General features: G+C 41.5%; 2 protein-coding genes across 5 annotated transcripts; one reads left to right on the forward strand and one right to left on the reverse strand.

Annotated features, from left to right (window-relative positions):
• The first annotated feature begins 92 nt into the window (after positions 1-92).
• LOC105380624 lies at positions 93-9,826 on the forward strand. Its single transcript, XM_048623132.1, has 11 exons — positions 93-418; positions 3,593-3,764; positions 3,928-4,071; positions 4,811-5,031; positions 5,304-5,840; positions 6,127-6,468; positions 6,674-6,914; positions 7,203-7,282; positions 7,711-7,814; positions 8,688-8,803; positions 9,181-9,826. The coding sequence occupies exons 2-11, from the start codon at positions 3,650-3,652 to the stop codon at positions 9,489-9,491; spliced, it is 2,211 nt and encodes a 736-aa protein (XP_048479089.1). The 5' UTR covers positions 93-418; positions 3,593-3,649; the 3' UTR covers positions 9,492-9,826.
• Positions 9,827-9,902: 76 nt separating this feature from the next.
• On the reverse strand, positions 9,903-24,639 carry LOC105380626 (exosome complex exonuclease RRP44). Of its 4 annotated transcripts, XM_048623158.1 has the most exons (18): positions 24,460-24,639; positions 23,800-24,128; positions 23,425-23,621; positions 22,819-23,045; positions 22,257-22,539; positions 21,137-21,195; positions 20,734-20,772; positions 17,842-17,914; positions 17,392-17,507; positions 16,394-16,521; positions 15,531-15,658; positions 15,028-15,152; positions 14,622-14,792; positions 14,072-14,278; positions 11,622-11,842; positions 11,063-11,231; positions 10,510-10,650; positions 9,903-10,219 (listed from the first exon to the last, which is right to left on the reverse strand). In XM_048623158.1, exons 1-18 carry the CDS (start codon positions 24,511-24,513, stop codon positions 9,956-9,958), a joined length of 2,931 nt encoding a protein of 976 aa, XP_048479115.1. In that variant the 5' UTR covers positions 24,514-24,639; the 3' UTR covers positions 9,903-9,955. The 4 variants fall into 4 exon arrangements, with proteins under 4 accessions (XP_048479115.1, XP_048479116.1, XP_048479117.1 ...); XM_048623159.1 differs by lacking the exon at positions 17,842-17,914 and having other exon boundaries at positions 20,661-20,772; XM_048623160.1 differs by lacking the exon at positions 17,842-17,914 and having other exon boundaries at positions 20,661-20,769; positions 21,134-21,195.
• Between the last annotated feature and the right edge of the window lie 304 nt (positions 24,640-24,943).

Genomic DNA, 24,943 nt, shown 5'->3' on the forward strand with positions numbered 1-24,943 from the left:
ATTTACCTTAATGCTTAATTAATTTACAATAATTTAAATGCAGTATAAAAGCTACACTGACTAAAAAAAAGTTCCAATAAAGTTCACGCAAATGTTCAAACCGGTACTAACTCCAAATTATTTATAAATAACTATAACTTTTTACATAATTACAATCATTAATCAGCTGCCGACCCGGGACCCGAGATTTGGAAACAATGGCTTATCAGTTATCTATTCGCTAGGTTATGGCTTACTAATAACGTTACAATATTAAACTGGACCTTGGCCGGTGATAAGGGCGGCATCAGACGGCGGCCGGGGCCTGTCGTGGGCCATTCGACATTCGAAAGCTGCGCGAACGCACGCGCGGTGGTGACTAGTGCAGTGAATAAAATACGAGTGTCAAATCGGTTGTTTTGGAATTTGGAAATTACAGGTGAGTGATTTTTATTTATCGATACATTTTAATGGTGTTTTGTTTTTTTAGTTATGATGAAGTTATTGCTTGTGTTTAATAATAAAACATGTTTTTTTAACAAGATTTCAAAGTAATATAACAGCAGGATTTACCGATCGTTAATACTTGTACAGAATAATAACTAGTAAGTATCATACTAGGAACAGTTTGCTACTTACTTATTAATTTTGTTGTTAAATATGCATTGTTAATCAGTGGAAGCTGTTGTTCATATTTACTTACATGATAGATAACTACATATAATACAATTTGTAGCTTTTTGCGGTAGTGAGCACCAGACCTAGCCGATTTGTTAAAATCTGTTTTATTTACCTATACGTATACCAGAAAGTTACCCAGTTATTAAGATACAGACGTCGTCACAGGTACTCCTACAGATAATCCTCACGGCATGCGGCATCTAAGAAATCATTAAGCTGAATCGTATAGAATAGATGATACTTAAATATTTTTAATTAGTACCTACAAGTTGTACAATACAACTCAATTCTTTCGCCTGTACAGTTTGTAGGTAATTACAATTACTAATTAGATAACTTTTAACATTAATGTAACTTTTATCTTGAATTAGTTAGTGATAAAATTGTAAGCGTGTTAAAAATTCGGTCAATAAGGGCAAAATGTAGGACGCTGTTTAAATGTTAGATAGGTAATAAGGATTTAAAAACGCACAGATTATTCTGTCCATACCTATAAATGGATATACGTAAAACAAAGGTACTTCTTTATTAAATAACATCAGTGCACCGCGATTTTTTTCTACTCCTACTACTTAAATAAAACAATTGACTGGAGTGAAATGACGATAAGTTACGGCCAAATTAATCAATCGTTTACTGTTTATTTAATGCCACTGAGCGCAAAGTATGTTACAAACAGTGGCTAACACAAAACAAATAATATGGAACAAGCAAGATCACAGAATCCTGGCTGTAAACAAACTCTTTTTCCATCGCTCTTCACAAATTCTATATCTATATGTACAAAAACAACATAACTACCCTGGCTTAATTAAAAAATTGTGATCAAGTTGAACTTAGCTACAGATTTTTGAAAAACGCAACTCTACCTAACGTTTATAAGTACTTTGTAACCAAGTACACTGGCATCCACGACACAGGCTGAGCCTAGTGTGGAAGCCACCGAATTTCGATAATTTATAACCTCTCACCCTTTTATTTAATTTCCTAAAATTATTTGTTTGTACCTACTAACTTTTCTAAATTCTGTGGTGTTTAAATAAATATTTTTGATTTTGATTTTGATTTTGACTTATTAACGAACTTAAGAATTATTTTTAGCGATTTATTTTTAGTTAATGCCCAGAAGGACGGGCTCATTAACCGACCTTCATCTCATCACTGATAAATTTCACTCTATAGAGCCAGCTACTACACAAATTACGAATGACTGATACAAGCCGTCATGCTATCTTCATCATTGGGGTCATAAGATACAAATACATCGGCAACATAATCACAACAATACTAGTTTTTATTACCGAGCAATTAAACTTATAGTCGTATGATTGATAGATTGGTACAGTCACGTTTGGTTTGCCTTTGTACCGTGCTAACCTAGCCACCCTCACATGGTGATTTATATGACACGAGTATCTTCAGATTAGCATCTTCATTATTACCTACCATAACAATAAATAAGTAGGCAGGTACAGATAAATGCTTACCTATCTCAAGTAGAATGCACAATTATGGAAACTATGTTTCGGCTTAGTATACCCTTTTTGCAACACCCTGTATCGGGTTAATATTATTTAGGTGTTTAAAATATACTTACAATTCGATGCACGTAGGTACTCAATTTACTTTTCCTGAGCATTTTTTCAATTTTATCTAAAAAGCCTATTATAACAGCTAACAGTCTAACGGTGCTGTTAAAAATGTTGTAGCCATTTTTGGAAACTTAATTGTAGTAAGTATAATAGGTAGGTATTTAGGTAGACCTAGATTAAATAGGTGCATATATATGTCTGGCGTTTTTTGAGAGCTAAAAGTTTTATGCCATAGTATTACAACCCGTGTAAACTGCATCAAACTGCATTGCATCGAGTGACGTCATCATATTATGCATGCACCCAGCAGCTTCAGCAAAAGTTATAATAATTTTCAATAATCTTTGTTTTGACATTTTCTCTATTTATGATTTATATCGGTGCATTTAATCGAGATATGACGTCAAACGTTGTTCTATGCGTCAATCTCAGTTACACTTACACATAAAAACGGGCATATAATAAGCGGTTAAACGTATATATCTCACGCCGGTCTATTAAATAAATGATAGGTTTCTCATGGCTCGGTTATGTAGGTATATCTAAAAAGTTGGCAATAGTTGAAGCAAACTTTCACAAAGTGTAGGAGAAAGTGACGTCGCGGTCAGTGGTCGCCTCTACATTCATAGACGCAGCCTCAGAGATATAAATAACCGAAACGAAGCTCAAAATAGTAAATACTCTAAAGTTATGAAAACATTGCTAAACCGAATGTGGTGAAACGTCACTAACATCAACATTCTCGATCAAGTGGCTTCTCAATAAAACTATCTGCTTGCTTACTTAGGTAAACCATATAGGTTTTAACGACCAAAATAATGAGAGAAAGAGACTTGGAAAATAATTATCAGTGGTCTATTAGTTACAGTTTTAATTTGTGCACATCTGCATGACAATTATTTATTATTAAAAAATATAAGTACCTAAACCTGTTAATTATACCTAATTAAAGTTTTATATCTGTTTGTTCCATGTTTATATTTTAGTGCATAAAATATGAAATGAACAACACAGATTAAATGAAACTGCAGTGACCTAGACCTAGATTGTTAAAAGAGCAATTTGATTACAAACTACATCATCAATTCATCATATTCATGAGTACCTATTATTAATTATACCCAATAGGTACATTGCCATCGGAAATATACTAAGCATATCAGCACCGTTTACGAGTAGGTATACCTACCAAAATAAATATTTTTACGATTTAGGGACCTAGAATTTTTGAAACGAATTTAGTAGGTATGTAAGAAAAAAGGTAACATTCTAAACCAAACACATCTAAGAGACCTAGATAGGTGAGGTAACATTTTAAACTAACCACTATTCCTCCTCAGAAATTTCAGCCAATCACATCACTCACTAGCCGTCCCACGCATGCGCCCTGTCCTGCCATGGAGGGGTCCCGCAAGGCTGGCTGGCGCGCCGCATTGCTTGAAGAGCTATACGCGACCTGCGCCTTCTGTGTCGCCGTGGCTGCGCTGCCGGCCCTCGCTGCGTCTTACTTAGGTGAGCTCATTGGATCTCTGGGCTCCTGGTACCAACCTCATCAGGCAATAATCGTCCAGTACTGAAAATATGATTCGTCTTTTTAAATCTACCGGCTACTGTTCGAATTTACCTACCCTCAACTTTATGCCACTGACTTAATATTTAAACCTGTGTATTCCAGTGGTCCGCATCAGCAAGAACCTCTGGCTGCGACTGCTGTCGAGCCGCTACCCTCAGCTGCAGTTTATCAGAACAGACACAGTGCGGTCACTGTTGGACACCCACAGGAACCAGGGCATCATCAATGTACTGCTGTGTGTTAGAGGTTTGTACAGATTTCCATACCTATCGCTTTTTTAAATCTGGCGGGAGCTCCTCAAATTCTATGTAGGTATTACTTCGTCTAAAAGTATACAGGGGTATTTAAAATAGTAAACTCAAGCTAGCAGGCTGTTCAATCATAGGGACATACACAAACAACACTGCCAAACACATCATAACACATTCACGGAAGTAAATAACCCAGTAGTAGTTACAAGCTGCATAGGTACTACTAGAGGTTTGCACCACGCCTTTATTAGACGCAGGCTACCGTAACTACATTTCGTAATTATAATACATTGTTATTTGATAAATCTTGGTCTGTATCAGTCAATGAACTAAACAGTGATACCTACTTATTTATAGGCCTTGTAAATTACACTGATAAGAGCGAATTACACAATGATGGGCCGCTAATTCTGGTGTTACAAACGATATTGCTTACCGACATTTTATCATAATAATATTAGTTCTTTAATCCAATCATCACTGGCTTAAAATCTTTTTGCGTTCTAGAATATGCTGTCCAACTTAATAGACATAGACATGGGCAGGAATAAAACTGCTATATTTCTTCATGTGGTCATCAAAGTTTCTATGGGGACGTCAATGGGTAAAAAAATTCGTGGAAAAAAAATATTTACGAATTTTCAAAAGTCGTTGATCAAAATGACTCCCGACGTCACCCCCTCATTTTAGCTTACTGTACCTTTTTTGCTACATCGTATAAGTTTCCTCCACAGGCCCACTAAACGTAGACGAAGTGAAGCAGCACATAACCGACCATGTCCTCGACCGTCGCGACAACCACGGCGGCGCCATGTTCCCGCGCATGCGCCACGCGCTGGTCTCGTGCTGGGGGAACTACGCGTGGGACCAGCGAGTGCCCTTCAACGTGGACAACCACGTGCTGGTGGCCGGCGCCGTGCACAGGGGCCGCCCGGTGGCCGACACTAATGTGCAGGTGAGGTGTTGGCGGGTTACATACTGTGACATAGGGTATAAAAGGTGCTCCATTATAAGTAGAATGGGGCGTTGGACGCGCAAGATAAAAGTCGGATATAAACAATAGCAGAATCAGCTGTGTTATTCTGTTTAATATATTCAGAAAAGGCCCTAAATGTTTAATATACCTACACCGTGCTACCCGCTTTAATCTAGCATGACACTCATAACCAATATCAAATTATAAACTCAATTTGCACCAACTGAAAAAACTCTGTAACTTGTTTCCAGGATTACGTCAGCGAAATCGTGTCCAAATACTTCCCGACGGACCAGTCGCCGTGGCAGTACATCATCATCCCATACCAGTCCACGGAACCCAAGTACTACATCCTCGTCAGAGTCCATCATCTCCTGATGACTGGCAAGAAGTCTATCAACATCGGGGACTTACTACTCGTTGAACAAAAGAAGACTTCACAAATGATAATGCATAATCAAGAGTTACATCAACAAAGCCCGCTTATAAAACTCTTTCCGACACCTTCCGCGATACCAGAACTCTTCGAGAAGATAAACGAAATGATGTCCAACGCTTGGAATGAGTTTGTGTCTGAATACGATCCAGTTGAAAGTCCTAGAGCGCTGAAAACCCTTCCTGGAGTGTTCCACATAGCTGGGTTAGTGCTTATGTCTACAGTTAGTGCGCTAAGAGAGTTGACTAAGAAGAGGTATAATGGGAAGGACTCAATGAGTGAGTTCACGCCCACTGCGCTGTTGGCGGGTATTCAACGCGAGTGCTATCGCAGGAATCTAACAATCCCTAAGGTAAATATAGCGGCCTTATTTTGTTTTTATGCCATCATATTTCACATTTGAACCACTTTCTTTAAGAAAATGAATAATGGTCTAAAATACCTGTACGGGCTACACGAAAGGAGCCTCCTTTAGGGACTTAAATCCCTAACCGTAAAATTGTTTACCATTAACCGTCTGTAAGTATCTTTCACTGACACCCTAAGAAGAAGAGTGAATGTCTTGTAATAAATGTAAAATTAGTCGCTACAACCTTTAACTAAGTAGTCTAAGTACATATCTCAATTATCTATTCCAGTTAGTCATATCGCCACTCGTGACGATCGACCCGCGCAAATGGCCGCGAGCCATCATCAGCACCACCTACACCACCCTACGAACCATCTTGCGCCTTCCTCTAACCATTCGGGAGGAAATCCTGGCTTTACGCGACTTGAACAAGTCCGGACAAGTTTACTACACGAATACTTACACGTGGAAGTATGCAGGGTTAGCTCAGTTGGCAGTGAGGGCAGGGTCAGAAGCGTGGAGAGGGATGGTAGCGGCGTATAGGGCGCCGGCAAAATTGTGGACTGATACTATAAGGTCGGATGACGGGCAGAGACATGCGTTGCAGACTGTTTCGCTGTGCGGACGAAAGGTAATCATTCTCTCTAGCTGTATCTAACAAGTTGGATTTCAGTTTTTGAAACTTTATCGTTACTATCTTTATGCCTTTGCCAAATTTCAACAAATGCTTATGTCAGCTCTTGGCAAATATTGGCTTATAACTCATAGCCGTGGAGTCATGTGTCTTTCTTTTATCTACGCCTTTAATTAATTATTTCTACCTTTAATTTTTTCAGGTGGCCGCATGGTCCAAACCCGTGTCCCGAGCGGGCATAGACCGCGCGGCCCGAGCTCTAGGGGTGTCATCCACAGACTTATCACTATTCGCTGCCACTGAGGGACTCCGGGCTTACTTCGAACAAACCCACAATACTCCGCCAGAGGTCGTGTTGACTACGGCTAGGGCTGCCACTGAAGACTTTCTGTTTACCTTTGCTGAGGGTGATGGGAAGAAGATTAAGAAGTCGCAGACTGGGGGTTAGTGTGTTGTTTGACGTTATGGATTTTGATGTGGACATTCACTTGGTCCTCGCAAATTGATGTAGGTAGATTAACATACTACCAAATTAAAGTCTACAGAGCCCCAATTAAAACAGCTTTAAATTCAGAGCGGAGGCAATGTGACTGAAATATTTTACTCACGGTCCGCAGTGCTTATAACTACATTATCGAATACTCTTAACAGCCCTAATAAACAAAACATATTTTATCTAATCACTTCACAAGCCTAGTTACAGCCTAATATTGAAATATTCCTGTTGGCAGGCATGGTGTGCCTGACGCTGCCGGTGGGAGCGAGCCCGCGCCGCATCGCCGCCGTCGTGCAGTCTGCGTGCCAGCGACAGGTAAACACAACCCTTTGTATATCATATGGTTATGGAGTGAATCATCCGAGCAAGATTGATCCTCGGACTGGTTGCCTTGTTCGTAAAGCCGCGTACACACCGGGCCAACGAACGCCAACGAACGTTTTTCGTTGGCCTTCGTTTCTGCAATCTGCCCTGTATTATGTATGTTAATATCCATCGTTGGGATAACCGTTGGCGTTCGTTGGGCGTTCGTTGGCCCGGTGTGTACGCGGCTTTAGGCATAAGAGGCTTTTGTCTGAAGATGATAGGTAGAGGTTCTGAGACCATTATGCGACATACGATACAACTACTTAATAATGTTATTTATGCAGATAAATTCAATCTTCCTGAAATATTCCTATACTACACTATGGCATAAATTTACTTTAAAATATTCGCTGTGTATATATAGTGTATATTCGCAGGGCGCCCTAGCGGCGGCGTGGACGGCGCAAGCGCGGTACGGCACTCTCACTAGAGCAGTGCCGTCGCCGCTCGCCAGACTCACGCTCAACCTACTGTCTCGGAGGTATGTGGAACTCATACATAATTATTTTATTTATGTAAGTGTATTATTGGATTCAATAAGTCTCATAGACTATTTATGTATAGTTTATAATATGTAATATAGACTATACATGCTTTTTCAATCACACCAAAATACAGCATGCATTATGAAGTATTTCTGCATAAAGCTTACTCTAATATAACCTTTGTTAATCTCCCCATAAGGTTTATGCGATAAAAACAAAAGTCTAATGTGTGTTGACTTCTGTGCAACAGCCCTGCTTACTCGTAAAACGCTATTATAGACTACTAGCTGTTCCCGCGCGCTTCGCTTCGCCTTAAAGAGTTTTCCCGTGGGAATTCCGGGATAAAAAGTAGCCTATGTTCTTTCCCAGGGTCTTGACCGTATGTATACCAAATTTCATTCAAATCCGTTCAGTAGTTTTGGCGTGAAAGAGTAACAGACAGACAGACAGACAGACAGACAGACACAGTTACTTTCGCATTTATAATATTAGTTAGGATTTATGTATAGTTTATATGTGTTATAGACTATACATGCTTTTTCAATTACACCAGAAAACAGAATGCATTATGAAATATTTTTGCATACTTAATTCTTACTCGAATAGATATTCTTTGTCAATATCCCCGTAAGGTATATGCGAACAAAAGTCTAATGTGTGTTGAACTCTGTGCAACTGCCCTACTTTACGCGGAATACGTCAAGACCTGTTACGGGAAACCCTTCAAAGGCGATGCGAATCTCACACTTTTGTGTGAGATTCGCATCGCCTTTGAAGGGTTTCCCGTTTTCCCTATTAATGAAATAGTGTTTTTACACTATTTCATTAATAAACAGCAGAACTGTATTATATTTGTCTATCTACAACAGATACGCGGTATCCTACGCTGAGATCTTAGCGCCGGCGGCGACGCGGGCGCGCGCCATGCAGTGGGGGCAGGCGCTCGATCATGTGCTGTACTGGAGGCCGCCGCAGGCTAATATCAGTGAGTTTATTGCTTTTTTTAGTTACAGTCATATTTACTGAGTATTAAGATGGAGGCATTTTATTTATTCGGGTGTTGTCTCTGCGACGTTCAGCGTGACATGTTATGATTGGCGCATTCTATGCGTGCTCAGAATAGTGTCTAATCATAGCGCAGACCTACCAGCGTGTGCCACCTGCAGCGCTTTGTTTAGACACACCTTTAAGCAAAATCTGTCAACAAAATTTTAACAATGCAATGTTATGTGTTCTTCTTCTTCTTCTTCCTTGCCTTATCCTTATTTAGGGTCGGCTTTGTTGGTCATGTCACGCCATTTTACCCTATCCTTAAGTGTAGTTTATGAGATAAGCTTCCAAAACTTTTCTTATTTTCCACAGGTATGTCGCTAACCGTGATCCAATACGCGGACACGGTCCGTATCGCCGTCATGACGGACTCTCGCCTCGCGCCGGGACACACGATCCCGGCCACACGCTGGGCCACCGCCCTCGATCAGCTCATCAATAAAGTCGACCAGGAAATAGCCCGGATATCCGCCCAGTCCATACCCGCCATTGTTGAAACTACGGCAGAGGCTACAGCTACAGAAACGGTTGAAGAAGAAGTGAAGGATGAGAGCAAAAGTATGCTGCAACCGCCCGCAGTAGAAGCCGTCAGTCCACCACCGGCAAGACGGCGTATAGCATGATTGAAATGGCCGTTTTGTGCTGGATTTGAATTAAGAACGGCATTCGATTGGATGTTGCTTGACGTTTTTGAATCGGGGTCGGAATGGTTTAAGACAAGGCTCAATGTTAGAGTCCCTACTCTTTTAGTTGTTATTGTTAGTGGCTCATAGGGTAAACGAATGTTGATAAATTTGGGCCATAACCTAGAAGATAATGCAAAATAATAGACTGCAACCGTTGTGTTAGTACATACTCTATCGAATTTACTTACGTAATAAGTAAGTGTTAGTTTGTAATTTGTATTTATACTTTGCTCATACCAAAGACATTTTTAATAATAAAAGGATTTAAATTATAACATTGACTTTTCATTCTTTAGACAATCTACCATAAGGTCATTCGAAAATACAACAAAAACATCAACATACATTAAAAAAAAGTATATTCATACGAACCATAAAAGTACAACATGTACAACCAACATTCACTTAGACTTCCTAGACTTTTTCTTACTCGCTTTACCCTCTGCTGCCTCTTTCCTCTTCTTCTGTTGTAGCTCTTTATCCGTCACTTCTACAACTTCCATAGGCTCTGGCTGCGTCGCTTCGTAGCTGAACCCAGGTATCACTGGGTTGACTAGTTGGAATACTAGCTTCCTGTGCTGTAGGTTTGAGCTGTCTAGACTTAGCCGCACTGTCAGCTCGTCGAATGTCTTGAGAACCACGTCTCCGCACGTTTGGAGGTGCTCCTGTTGATTGGATATGTTTTCGTTAGTGAGATTGGTACGATACGCGCCGATAAAGAAACTGAATGAAAATGGCGGATGGATCATGATTTCTACTTGATTATGTTGAAAACACAGGCACCAAATTAAAACGAACGTCTTATTACTTTTAGCAATCTCTTCCCGTCAAATACGAAATAGTTTCATTACATACAACGCACAGCAGTTTTATCATGTTTCAACACACCCAACACTCATGAACAAACATCTCTAGATATAACTAATCGAACCCGCAGCCTTCACCACCAACTTACCTCCTCGTTGTACAAGAACTTCTCCGCAGGTAGATACAACGGCCCCTCCAGCCCGTACTTGGGTATTAACAGTTGAAGCGCGTTCCGCTTGACCGCCAGCACCACCGCCGCTTCTATCTCCACGCGGTCGCGGAATAGGATCTGGGGGGGGATGAGAAATGTGTTACTAAATATCAATCAGCTTCATCATTAGTCAATAAACACACCCACACTCATTTCTAATTACTTTTTTTTTTATTATTTTTGAAATGTGTGTTCTAGGTAATCGTTAATAAAAAAAATAGGTTTCTTACAAGAAAAGAGCAATACTGTCACCTGCTGGTCCAGTGGATACCGATTCTTTGACCAGACATGTCGATAACTTGCATGTATTACGTGAATTTTGTCAAAGTGAGCCCTGATTGGCCGTAATAAGAACCTTAGTCCAATCACGATCTACTGACCAAATTGGCTAATATTAAAGAAAGAACCTAATAATTTATGACGCGATACTTCTTAGAAAACCCACCCATACATAGGTAAGTGTTTATAGCTACTAAATACAGCAACGTACGTGAGTATTCAAGGCCACAGAGGCCCGGCCAGCGCGCTGCGCCTGCCGGTGTCGGTAGTTGAGGTTGTCGCACAGCGAGTCCGCCTGCTTGGTGTCCAGTAGAGACGCGTGCGACACGTCTGCGCCTATGGCTGCCGCTAGAAGGCGGTGGACTATCACGTCTGCGTATCTGGGGAACAATTAATTATTAAAGAGTTTTAAATAAGGTAAGTATTTGTTTTAAGTTTACAGAGGAAAAGAATGGGAGTTGCCAGGTTTCCTTCTTGAACTCTAAAGAGAACAATAGAACTCAATACTATTCAGTCTATCCTAATCGAGGTCAAAAACTTTCTTCAATGTACCCTATATTGCAACTGGTGATAAGTACGAAGAGATTAGTCGTATAGCTATTAGCTATCCAATATATTATCATCATTAGAGAAGGGCGTAATCATAAATCTGGATATACTAAGGAGCTCCACACATATTACAATGTGTCAAACCGTTCTTTCCACAGTTACACACGTACAGTCGTACACATAACAAAACCCATCCATTCTCTTACTAAAAATCCACTAACCGTCTAATAGGCGAGGTGAAGTGCGTATAAATAGGGCACGCCAGCCCGTAGTGGTAGAACTCTTCTGCCGTTTTACTACCACTAGGGAAATACACCGCCTGTTGCATGCACCGCGTTGCCATTATACGTAGCAGCGTGTTGAAGTATGGACGGCCGGGGATGACGGCTAAGTCGAGGGATTTTGAGAAGGCCTTGTTTGTTGACACGTCTAGGTCGAAGCCCTGTGGACAAAGAGTAGTAGGGGGAACTATATTATTTGATTAGATTAGAGATTCGATTATATTAGATTATGGGTCAATTACACCTAACGAGTACAGTGGCGAGTCAGTGTACTCGGCCGCGCACTCGGTCACTTGCTAGCCGTTCATTGGTCGAGGATCGGCCGAGGATACTGTCTCACCACTACTCGTTAGGTGTTATCGTCCTATTAGAGATAGAGAATTAATTTACAAGTAATTTATAAAGTTATGGCAGTCACACACATGCTGGTCCATTGCAGAGGTCTGGGGGGGCAGGGATATATGGCATGTCTGGGGATAGAACTGTGCAGGCTACAGCAGCTAAATCGAAAGTGAACCTTTCCGGACACCGGGGTCACACACTATGACAAACGGTATAATTACGATACGGTAATGGTATAATGTGTCATTGTGATATAGATAAATTTTGCTAATAGTTACTGACCTGTTGTCCACAACTTCCTCAAGGCCGCTAACCTTGAGGAAGTAGTGTAAGAAGGAGTGCGGGGGGCGGGGTGCCTCCGCAGCAGCGCGCACTGCGGGTAGTCCCGCCAGCCGCGAGGCCACACTCGTGTTGGCGTCTGTAGCCGTCCACTGCTGGACGTAGACCTCTCGTAAAGTATGCCACTGGATGCGAGCTATAGCCTTCCGCAACCAATAATTACCAGCCGCCTTTCGCCATCTAGCCGGAGGGTGTCCTACACTACGTTTGCCTAGCCGCGGTCTCCACTCCTGAAGGGCTAGCACGGGGCGCATTTAAAACGTGACCAGAGTTCTGCGCCGCGCTCGCTCTTGAGGCTGCGCGATGTGAGTGAGCGCGATGCAAAACTTATATCACGTCTTAAATGCGCCCCGTGCTACTTGCCCAGAACACGTTTACTCCATCAGTTATCGGTTCTTCGACAGATGTGACCATTATACACCGACCTGCCCCCGTATTTTGTAACTTTTTGAGAGTTAGCAACCGGTGATAATTGGTATCAACTTAGAGACTTATTAACCGAAAACAAGAAAAATCTTAGTGAAAGAAATATGCAAGAAGCCTACCAATATATCCTTACATTCAACATAAACGTTTGTGAAATCAGTTAAGTCAGTAAAAAGTTATTAATTAATAATGCTCTAAGTTGTCAGCCATTTTATATCAACCAACCCCACCCGGAGTTACATAATACGGGGGCTGTTGTTTAGCAGCTTTGAGGAAGTAGTGTAAGAAGGCGTGCGGGGCGCGGGGTGCCTCCGCAGCAGCGCGCACTGCGGGCAGTCCCGCCAGCCGCGAGGCCACACTCGTGTTGGTGACTATAGCCGTCCACTGGACGTAGGCCTCTCCCAAAGGAGGCCACTGGATGCGATCTATAGCTTTCCGCATCCAATTATTACCAGTCACCTTCCGCAAGTTGGCTACACTACGTGTGCCTAGTCGCAGTTTACAATCCAGAACACGTTTACCACTGCTGGACGTAGGCCTCTCTAAAAGCACGCGTCTGGATGCGATCTATAGCTTTCAATCAGCCACCGCATCTAACCGGGGGGGCGTTCTCCACTACGTTTGGATTATCGTGGTCTCCACTCCTGATCACGTTTACCCTATCAGTTATCGGTTCTTCGACATATGTGACCATTACACACTGACCTGTTGTTTAGCGGCCTTGAGGAAGTTATGAAAGAAAGCCTGCGGCGGCGCGGGGTGCCGCCTAAGCAGGGCACACTGCGGGTAGTCCCGCCAGGCGCGAGGCCACACTCGTGTTGGTGTCTATAGCCGTCCTCTGATGGACGTAGGCCTCTCGCAAGCACGCCACTGGATGCGAGCTATAGCTCTCCGCATCCTATGATTACCAGTCACCTTCCGCAAGTTGGCTAAACTACGTGTGCCTAGTCGAGAACACATTTACCACTGGTGGACGTAGGCCTTTCTAAAAGCACGCATCTGGATACGATCTATAGTTTTCCGCATCCAATTAGCCACCTATCTAACCGGAGGCCGTCCAACGCTACGCTTACCTTGTCGCAGTCTCCACTTCAGAGCACGTTTACCCCATCGGTTATCGGTTCTTCGACAGATGTGACCAGCCCACTACCACTTTTTTAAGCTTCCTAACTCGTTGAGATTATGTCGGTGACTCTAGCTACACTAGGGTTTTCTAACAACAGGTATTATACATCTACCTGTTGCTTAACTTACTATGAAACACCTGTATAAGAAGCACCGACCTGTTGTTTAGCAGCCTTGAGGAAATTCTGGAAGAAGGCCTGCGGCGGCGCGGGGTGCCTCCTAAGCAGGGCACACTGCGGGTAGTCCCGAGCCAGTCGCTCCGCCACACTCGTGTTGGCTAGCAACATGAACTCTTCCACCATAGAGTTTGTGTCCATCACTTTCTTGTTTTGCACCTCTATTGGGTCGTGCGTTTCTGAGTCTACCTGTGGGGGAATAGGTTTAGTGATGTATTTGGTTGTGTCACACAGTTAATCATAATAAAATGCACATAGTTAACTCCAACTTCCTCATCCTATCACTACCGGTTACCTAAGTATACATATACGGTCGTGGCTCGAGCAACTTTGGGATCCTCCCACGCTATGTTGGCTTATTTGTAATCTCCACTCATAAGGAAGACTTATTACATATGAAATTAATAGGGTAGGCGTTTGCCAGAGATATGGCGTTTGCCGAGCAAAAGGAAATGTTTCTGAGTATTAATAAAAAGATATTGTACATAATCTATAAAAATAAGTATGGGCAAAAAAATACGAAAAAACATACCTGGAATCGAATTTCCGGTGAAGCCAGCAGCAGTGCTCCGTTGTCCAGTCGCTTCTTCTTCATCTTCTTGGCCAGTTTGTTGAGAATTCTGAGTGAAGTCGCCACTTCGTCTTTTCTTTTGTCGTCGTCTATCGCTATCTGAGCCTCTTCGTAGGTCATGGCTGAACGCGACTGTAAGGAAAGAAGTTATTAGTAAGGAATCCTGCTAAATTTTAGATTTTAGAGACTATACGTAGATTATTATTGGTAAATCGCTACTGAAAAGTAGAAGGAACAAGATATATGTATAGTGCATTATAACGAAATGCAGATAACACTACGAATTTCAGGCTGTGGATATTATGCAGGTCCGTATAGAAAAAATATTTCAGTCGCTATAAACAAAGGATCCCAAGTAAAGTCTCACCTTTATAACACTCTTGTGGAACTTAGTAGTATAAACGTGTGCATTTTCATCAATTTCCCACACACAGGAGAAGGCCAGCCTCTCTTCGCCACCGCGCAGGGAACACAGGTTCGAACTCAGCAGCTCTGGAATAAGGGAGTAACATGTTCAGATTGATAGGATTGATAACGCAGCTTTTTTCTTTGAAAATGTATTTTTATGATTGCGGCGTGCTCTAGATGTGCGAGTATAAAGTTATGATTTAGTAACCGCGTTTAAGATTCGTTTATATATTGATACGGCTTATAACAACCGTTTAAGTAGCGGACATACACCATCCGCTACTTATACCCCTACTGCTGCCGCTACACGGGTTCGTTATCGACGTAGAAAAACGTCACTATGTCACGATAAATACATACCGGGACATACCGGGCACCATGTCGATGCGGCGGTCCACCAGGTTCACGGTGGTGGCGCTATGTGCACGCTACCTGCTGTGTGGGGAGATATAGTGGACATACCGGGCACCATGTCGATGCGGCGGTCCACCAGGTACACGGTGGTGGCTCGAGCTGCCGCCTCGCGGTCCAGCGCCGAGCCGGGACGGACGAAGTGGGTCACGTCCGCGATGTGCACCCCTACTTCGTATCTGGAAGATTAATGTGATGGCATGTTAAAAGGGAAAGTACTTAAGTACATTTGTTACAGATAATATAACACAACAAGGTTAAGTTACATATACAATCAGTCAGCTGCATACGTAGTTATACATCTTTGTACCTTGTCAAATTCAAAAACTGCCCATTTATTCATCCAAACATTGACAGTTTTTTAACTAAGGAAGTAGTTTGAAAAAGTATAAAAGTGTATAGATATTAATGCAGCTGACCGTACATTGCAAATATTATGAGTTTTTTGTCAGTTTCTTTGGTGAGGCAAAGTCGATTGTCCTATGACATGACATTGAAAATTTATGGATATGATATGCCGCCGGACTGTTATTAGTCTATGGCCGCATCGACGCGGACACGAGTCGCGCGACACCCATCCCTTAAGTGAGGATCTACGAGGCATGACATAATAACACTAACCTCTTCAACCCGTCTGTACTAGAAAAGCAGACAACTAGAACGCAGCATTTAAACATTATTTTTATTCTAAATGCAGCGCCACAGAAGCTAAACAGTGACTCGGCGTTCGAACATTCCTCCGAAACCTTATGTCTTTGTAGTCACTAGTCGTCATTTGCCACCTATATCGCAGTCCACGGGGAAATACATCTGTCACAAATAAAGGTACCTATATTCGAATGTAATAAGGGTTCATTCAGATGTCTTTCACCGTGGAATGGATTAAAGTGGGTACTTTTACTCATAACACTGACCTCTTCAGCCCGTCAGCACTAGAGACAGGTATGACCCTCGCGTGCAGTGCATCGTCAATATCGGTGCAGCCGGGCGGGTCCACCGAGCAGATGCACAGGGGACGCAGGTCTTGACGCTTGGCGATCTCCTGTGGGATTACGTGAGTGTGAGTGAAAGTGTTAGAGGGGAGATTAGTGTTTTTAAATATGTGTTGTTGTGTTGGTCATTTGGAAAAAGCGACATTTACGCGAATACATAACAAACTATAGGTATAGCACCTAGATACGCCATAAAGTCGCCGTCTAACTTCGTTCATCAACCGGTGTGCCATAAAACATCTTCTGGGTATATTTTAATCATCGATTGGCACCAATATCATCTTTTTTTGGCGTGGCTGACTCTTAAGCCTCTTCAATAATAGTCTTCGGTCCTTATCACCTGACAATAAAGCACAAAGTCGTCCAACTAACCTCCTCAGGAATGGTCCAGTCGGCGGGCGGCAGGCACACCAGCACAGCCTCGCTAACTACAGTTATCTGTATCTCATTATCTTCAGTAATGATCCAATCGTCAGACAGCGAACCTTATCGCCCGACAAAAAGCACTAACTGCCAGTTTCAATAACTCTATCTATCGATAGCTTTTGACAGAATGCTACTTTTTATGTGTCTAAACCTTATGATAGCAACTGTGAGCTATCGATATAGATACAGTATTGAAACCGGCAGTAAGTCGCATAACTAACCAGTCATCGGGCTGCACACCAGCACAGCCTCACTAAATACAGTTATATGTATCTCATTCCCTTCAGGCATGATCTAGTCGTCAGGTAGCTAATCTTATCGCCCGAACAAAAGCACTAACTGCCAGTTTCAATAACTCTATCTATCGATAGGTGACAGTTGATTTCATACGATTTTGGCAGAGTGATAATTTTTATGTGTCAAAACCTTATAACTCTATAGCAACTGTCAGCTATCGATAAGTATAGAAACCGGCACAAAGTCACCCAACTAACCTCCTCAGGAATGGTCCAGTCGTCGGGCGGCAGGCACGCCAGCACGGCCTCGCTGAACCGAGCGTGAGGGACGTCGTGCTCTAGCAGTAGCACCTCGTTCTCAGCGTTCTTGTCGCCTGGGAATAGAGGTTCTATTAGTTGACGAAGTGTCGACGGCAGTATGTTATTTTTTATGTTGAATGGAAACTCGTAACGTCGCTCTGTCACGTCGATGCGCACGCGCGGGTGTGCCACTGTCACCTTTAGAGCCATGTAGCGAGCAATCGGATGGACCAATTTTGATGTGGGTTCTTTTGTTAGATAGATAAAGAAACGCTATTTAATTAGAATCATATTTGGACAAAATCGGTTTAGTCGTTTGAGAGATACGCGCTCTTTTGTCATCAATGGATTTTATCATAATTTATTTTCCATGTATTTTTCCTACATTAAAGACGCATAGCTAGTTACCGATGGGTCCGAGCGCGCGCACGAAGTGTCCGCGCGGGTAGCGGCTGTTCCGCGGCCACGAGTCCAGCGCCACCAGGACAGGCGCGGATCCACCCATATGGGCAAGATGGGCATGCCCATCACCTAAATGACTTGCCGTATCAAGTCACGGGATTTTAATAATATAATTTAGTTATTTTATCACTTTGTAGGTAGGTATATGGCTTTTTATAGTAATGATGAGATGATTTCGGATCATGTTATGTAATTTTTTTCCCACCTGGAAAGCCCTACCGATAGTTATTAAAGAATTCCAAAACCATAAAATTTTCTGTCATGCTAAGAGTCTGGTTACGGCTAACGGTCAGACACTATTTACGTATACGTTTACGACCCTGATAACATACTAAAATAAAATAAAGTAAGAATTTTTTTAAGGCGTACTTGCACGTAAAATTTAGATTACATTTTTATTTCCGGTGTTTCGATAATGTGGGATATCGTTAAATAGGTCTTTCAAAAATATTTAGGCATGATCAAACAATTTTTTGATTCAGTGATATTATTTTAATTTATTTAATCAGATACATAATTCAGTGATTGGTTTACGAAGTATAACATAATTCAGTGACGACCGAATGGCGTATTGGTTAGTGACCCTGACTACTGAGCCGATGGTCCCGGGTTCGAATCCCGGCTGGGGCAGATATTTGTTTAAACACAGATATTTGTTCTCGGGTCTTGGATGTGCCCGTAAAATGGCAATAGGCCCGCCCCCTATTACATTGGGACTAACATAACACTCTGGCGAAAAGTGGGTGCAGCAATGCACCTCTGCCTACCCCGCAAGGGAGTACATTAGTACAAGGCGTGAGTGCGTGTTTTTTTTTTTTTGTTTTCTTTACGAAATATTAAGCTTCAAAGTGCTCTTTTTTGTTATACTCATGTGTCCCCCCTGCTGGCTAAATGATTGGCCCAAAAAATATGTAATAATTCACGGTACGTATGACGAAATTAAAAGGAAAATTATCTCAGGTAAGTAGAGTAGTGCGGAACCCTCAGTGCGCAAGTTCAACTCGCACTTGGCCTGTTTTTAGGGTTCCGTAGTCTACTAGGAACCCTTGTTTCGTCATGTCTGTCCGTCTGCCCATTCTGGCTCCTTCTCCGCCTTTTCTGCACCGATTATCACGAAAATTTGTGGAGAGATGTACTAACAATCCAAAAAAAAGATTTTTAAATTATCGAATAATAATAATTTTTTACGCCCCCTCCCATACAGCGAAAAGTTAATTCGAAAAGAAAATCGACTTATCCCATCGTGTGGGGTATCTTTAAAAAGGTATCTTTAAATACAACAAAAATTGCCCTTTTTACCATGTGGATCTAACCCCCCAGTCTCGAGATACATTAAATACAAAGTTATAAGTCCCCACATATTAAAATAATAATAAAAATAATTAGAGCCCCCCCCCCCCTTTTGAAATACTATTAATATACTTAATTCTGAAATAAATGTTTTGTATGCCTCCAAGTAAGTACTTTCAAAGAAAACTATAGCGGACTCTGTATCATACATAGTTATTTTTATACAACTCTACCAACTTATTACGTGCAGTTGCCCTAACTAAATTTTTTGTGTCCAGCGGTCGTCCCTTCTTATGGCTACGGAACCCTTTTATGTGCGTGTCCGACACGCTCTTGGCCGGATTTTTTTATTCTTCCCTAATTTTGAGCCCTAAAACCCACTCCGTTTGCGGAAAAAGATTTTCCTTTGGCTTGGGAATTCCGCAATAAAAAGTAGCTTGAATTTAAGTTCAGGTTGCAGAAAAGTGATATCCGTTTTCTCGTAAAAGATTACCATGTATGGTAATCCATCCAAACTTATTAACTTTTGCCTTCTGTATTAGGGACAAAATTGAGGAAATTTAAATCACTGTTTTGTCAAAAAAAGCCTTTTTTTTAAACAGCGGCAGGTATTTAACTATCTAAAAAAACTATTTTGCCTATCGAGATAAAATCAGCCTCATTTAAATACGAATTTAGTCTAGTTTTTTACGTTGTCATAGACTTTTGTCTGTCAACATTTTCAAAAACTGAAGTCATACAAAAAAATATTTTCATACAAAAAAATCAAAATACTTAATAAAAAAAACTGTGGTAGGTACTTCAAGGCGAGGCAAAACCACCTTTTTAGACTGGCCCTCGACTTGCCCTTACTTATTTTGAGGTCTGGATCCGCGCCTGCACCAGGATGCGCTGCGAGCTCAGCGCCTCGCTCTGCCGCGTCTCTATGCGCACGCGCGGGTGTGGCACTGCCGCCTTTAGAGCCATGTAGCGGGCACACGGATGGACCGATTTAGATGCGGGTTTTTTAGTTAGATAGATAAATGTGCGCTCTTTAAGTAGGAACCATATTTGATCGCAATCGGTTCAGCCTTTTGAAAAATACGCTGATCACCTAAATTTTTCTATATTTTTTCCATGTTTTTATCCACTATCTATAGATACATGGGTAGTTACCGATGGGTCCGAGCGCGCGCACAAAGAGTCCACGCCGGTAGCGGCTGTTCCGCGGCCACGAGTCCAGCGCCACCAGGATGCGCTGCGAGCTCAGCGCCTCGCTCTGCCGCCTTTAGAGCCATGTAGCGGACACACGGATGGACCGATTTTGATGCTTGCTTTTATGTTAGATAGGTAAAAGAACGCTCTTTAAGTAGAACCGTATTTCATCAAAATCGGTTTAGTCGTTCAAGAGTTACGCGCTCTTTTGTCATCAATGAAATTTTTCATAATTTATTTTCCATGTATTTTTCCTACATTAAAGACGCGTAGCTAGTTACCGATGGGTCCGAGCGCGCGCACGAAGTGTCCGCGCGGGTAGCGGCTGTTCCGCGGCCACGAGTCCAGCGCCACCAGGATGCGCTGCGAGCTCAGCGCCTCGCTCTGCCGCGTTTCTATGCGCACGCGCGAATGTGGCACTGCCGCCTTTAGAGCCACGTAGCGAGCAAACGGATGGACCGATTTTGATGCGGGTTTTTTAGTTAGATAGGTAAAATAACGCTCTTTAATTAGAACTATATTTGATCGAAATCGGTTAAGCCATTTAAAAGTTACGAGCTCTTTAGTGACCAACAAAAAATTTCAATATTTTTTTCTCGTATTTTTGCTATTTTTCCTACACACTATAGACACATAGGTAGCTACCGATGGGTCCGAGCGCGCGCACGAAGTGTCCGCGCGGGTAGCGGCTGTTCCGCGGCCACGAGTCCAGCGCCACCAGGATGCGCTGCGAGCTCAGGGCATCACTCTGTCTAGTCTCTATGCGCACTCGCGGGATTCGCTTCTCGGCCGGCGTGAAGAGGTGCTGGGTTGCGCCTGTAGGGGGAAACATACGTGATTATTTATCTATATTCCATTCCACGGGGAAAGACGTCTGATAAAAACAAAAACTACACTTATTCGAATGTAATAAGGGTTCTGTCAGATGTCTTTCCCCGTGAAACAAGGTATATATGGAAATGAAAGAACTGGCTAGTGACAGACCGCGGTGGTGGGAACTACATCGACAAGATCAAGGCTCTTAAATTTAATAATAAGGAGATGTATCTATTATTTATGATTCGCTGGTTTAAATATATATTTTGAGAAGTCCCTGTGGGGGCAAAAGTAGAGGTGATAAAGGATGAAAATAGGTTGCGATAGGTAGTGATAGAGAGCAAGACTATACGAAAAGATTGACATACAAAGGTATATGTAAGTTCACAAATACACATACGAATATGATCTAATTCAAAGAAAACAAAACAAACATTATATCTATGCGAAATTAAAGGATGATTGAATTGGTGTATAATGCGAAAGTGAAAAAATTACAGAAGTCAAGAAACTGACCATATAAGAACTTAACCCAGCTCAAAAAACGCACTAAATGGTGTAGCATTTTAAAATTATAAACCTTTGAAAATACTGTTTTGAAACCATTTTGCCTTTGTTTCATATTAGGAACTGGAAATGTGCCAAGACATAACGTAAATATCAACATAAACAAACTGGGCAACATACCAAGTATTGCACTTCATTTACAACTGCACTTTATACAGAGTATAGTATTCTGTGATACATACGAAATAATCGACTGTCGTGAATTTCTTTGGTAGTAAATAATTATAATATATTGATCTCATTTAATAGTGTACCTGTACCTCCTGTAGGTTGACTGGTAGAAAATGCTTTTAGCATTAAGTCCACCTAATTGTACATAATTACTTTTGTATATTGTGCAATGAAGAATAAATAAATAAATAAATAGTGAAACAGTGACAACTGTAAATTTAGAAAAATCTACCTCTATCCATTAGGTTTTTTTTGTCATCTCTTAATGAAAATCGGCATCAGTATTTGATTGAACCTATATTTTAAGCATACTTCTACTTTACCTGGAAACTTGCTAGGCAGCAGTATCCCACAGTACTGCCTCCACTTCCTCCTGATAATCCCGACTACTTTGCCCGTGGGCGTTATATCATCATCGCCTTTATCAGCCGGTTTCGCTGTCTTCAGGAGCTCTGACTCTTCCTCTAATAGGTCGCCTGGGTCATCGGCCTTGTCTTCTAGGACTATGTCACTGGGCTTGCGCCATTCCTCTTCAGGTAACAGCTCTATGGCTACTACATCTCCGTCCACTGCTCGGTTTATGCCTATGTGGCCTTGGAGGAGGATCTGAAAGGTGGTAAAGGATAAAACATGTGTAATTATAAAAAGAGGTGATGATGTCTATCATAGTCATCTGTGTAAAAATTACAGAAGTAAACTTCAGCAAGTTTCATAAACCTGTAACTGTAGCAAAATTACCTTGCACAAGCTGACTGCTGCAATATTATTGCCAGTCTAAACCTCACTTATAACCTGATGGCCTATCCTGATGGAAATTCCACTAAGTTCATGGAAATCTCATGAGAATAACTAGTACATATTTCAAATAATAGAAATTAAAGTTACCGGTTTTTCAAAGCCATTGACGCTAGCAGTTCCCTCTAGGAAGTTTTCCCTGGAAGCATGGAAAGTCCCCTGGTACATCTTTCCATTGCGGATGCCCGCCTGTATGGCCGACGGAGTCAAGTGAGCGGGGTACAAGGCATCCTTTGAACAAGTCTCTGGTATTACATTCTTGGACAACTTGTCCACTAATCCCACAAAACCTGTTACATTTTCTATGTAGTCTTTAACTGAAAAAAATATTTTAGTTTTGTAAACTACTGAACGGATTTGAATGAAATTTGGTATACATACGGTCTAGACCCTGGGAAAGAACATAGGCTACTTTTTATCCCGGAATTCTCACGGGAAAACTTTTTAAGGCGAAACGAAGCGCGCGGGAACAGCTAGTTATAAATATTTAAATAAATTATCCATGAATGTGTCCACATAAATAATTATAATCTTTGGTTTCCTATAACTATATGAGTTGCAGAAGAAGAGCCTCCCTAAGTGATGTATCTGTACCATAAAACCCTAAGTAGCCAGAGAATTATGTTCTCCATCTGGATAATCCTTTCACTTTGCCACTACCAGACGGATACATTCAGATAAATACTGACTACTAACCTGTAGAGCACACTATGCCTTCTTTTTGTGCAAGTTTCCTGTTGTTCTCATCATCAGTCAGTAGAACCACCTTAGGAAACTCCCCATCTACAGTCCCGAAGGAGAGGTGTGTCTCGTACCAAGAGGCTGCCTTCCTGATGGCCCGGTCATTCCTGTCATTTTGCTTCTCACCTGGTTGACGCTCCACATATGTATCCCTAAAGCAAGGATTATTTTCATCATACTGGTAACGAATGTTAGGATTAGCAAATAATAGCACAAAGTATTAGCACAGGGGTACAGTAGTAGTACTATGCACAGGTGTACAGTGTAGTAGTTCTACAATGCAGCTTTCTACTAGCTTTATGCTACTATTATTCTCTGAATTTCACTTACTTATGGTGTTCATTAACAAAAGTATAAAACTTTCGCTTCTTACTGCCAATTATTTCCAGCAGCCTTTGCAATATGGCCGTATTCTGATGCTTCACCTCATCCAGCACAGTTTGAAGGATGATCACATTCTTCAGAGCATCTTCCTCGAGAACGTCTATTTGGTGCAGCACCACATTAGAGTCTAACACCAGGTAGTGCGGGTTATCATACAAGGTGCATATGGACTCTGGTTCTGCATCCAAGGATATTTCACTGTCCTTGTGCGGGCACACGTTGCACGCCGCTGAACCACAGAGCAGGTCATCGCGCAAGTAATGTTCTCTAACAATCTGAAAGAAAGTTAAATTTTATTATTTTATTTTATTGTATTCGGAAAATTGACAGCTATCTTAAACTAGTTAAGATTTATATGATGCATCTAAGAGCCATTTCATAGTTTTCGCATATGGTAGTAGATTATTACAAAATACATAGGTAATCATTTTTAAACCAAATATATCAGGAGAGAGATTGTGAAAATTATCGTAAACTTTTTGGTTTATATTCACAGTGGAAGTGTTTAATGTATGATATGTTCACCGAGTCATTAATATTATTTTGGATGTAATGATGGAATTTCTTTGCAACATAAGCAGAAGAGTTTAGTAAACATAACCTTACCTTCAATATATTCCCTCGTTTAGTTTTAGTAAGAAAAGTTTTGGTAGTCCACATGATTGTAAACGTTAATTTAGCACATTACTTGAAACGAATAGATTCTATGAGTTGGTTTTCTAACAAAAACAACAAATAAAGCGAGTCTACAACTTAAAATAATTATAGGTTAAGTTCTATGAAGTAAATATGACAGAAACGTCATTGATTTGAAATAGTCTGTGGGTTGATTTTGTGACTCAGAATAATAACGGTTGGATTCTGTGTTTTGTGATCAAAGTCGTTATTTTTTACGTTTCGCTGCCGTTGTCATGTTTATGGTCCATGGACCTTAAAGCTCTGTATGTTTTACTTGTATTCTTTAGTCTTTTGAAGTATTTTTTCCAGTTAGCTGGCTTTACGCTACATAATCCTGAAATTGTATATTATATTATACATAGATAACCCAGCTGGGCCCGATTTCGGGGCAGCAGCAACAGCATGGCGCATT

Source organism: Plutella xylostella, chromosome 9, assembly GCF_932276165.1.
Source record: "Plutella xylostella chromosome 9, ilPluXylo3.1, whole genome shotgun sequence".
NCBI lineage: Eukaryota > Metazoa > Arthropoda > Insecta > Lepidoptera > Plutellidae > Plutella > Plutella xylostella.

Bases quoted from the DNA above. Each gene is read 5' to 3' on its own strand.
- LOC105380624 (XM_048623132.1), top strand. From the start codon at position 3,650: ATGGAGGGGTCCCGCAAGGCTGGCTGGCGCGCCGCATTGCTTGAAGAG. The intron at 5,032-5,303 runs GTGAGGTGTTGG...ACTTGTTTCCAG, and splicing joins TGGCCGACACTAATGTGCAG to GATTACGTCAGCGAAATCGT. The intron at 6,469-6,673 runs GTAATCATTCTC...TAATTTTTTCAG, and splicing joins TTTCGCTGTGCGGACGAAAG to GTGGCCGCATGGTCCAAACC.
- LOC105380626 (XM_048623158.1), bottom strand. From the start codon at position 24,513: ATGTGGACTACCAAAACTTTTCTTACTAAAACTAAACGAGGGAATATA. The intron at 21,196-22,256 runs GTAAAGTAGAAG...TTCCCCCTACAG, and splicing joins GCTGCCTAGCAAGTTTCCAG to GCGCAACCCAGCACCTCTTC. The intron at 10,651-11,062 runs GTACGTTGCTGT...ATCCCCCCCCAG, and splicing joins CTGTGGCCTTGAATACTCAC to ATCCTATTCCGCGACCGCGT.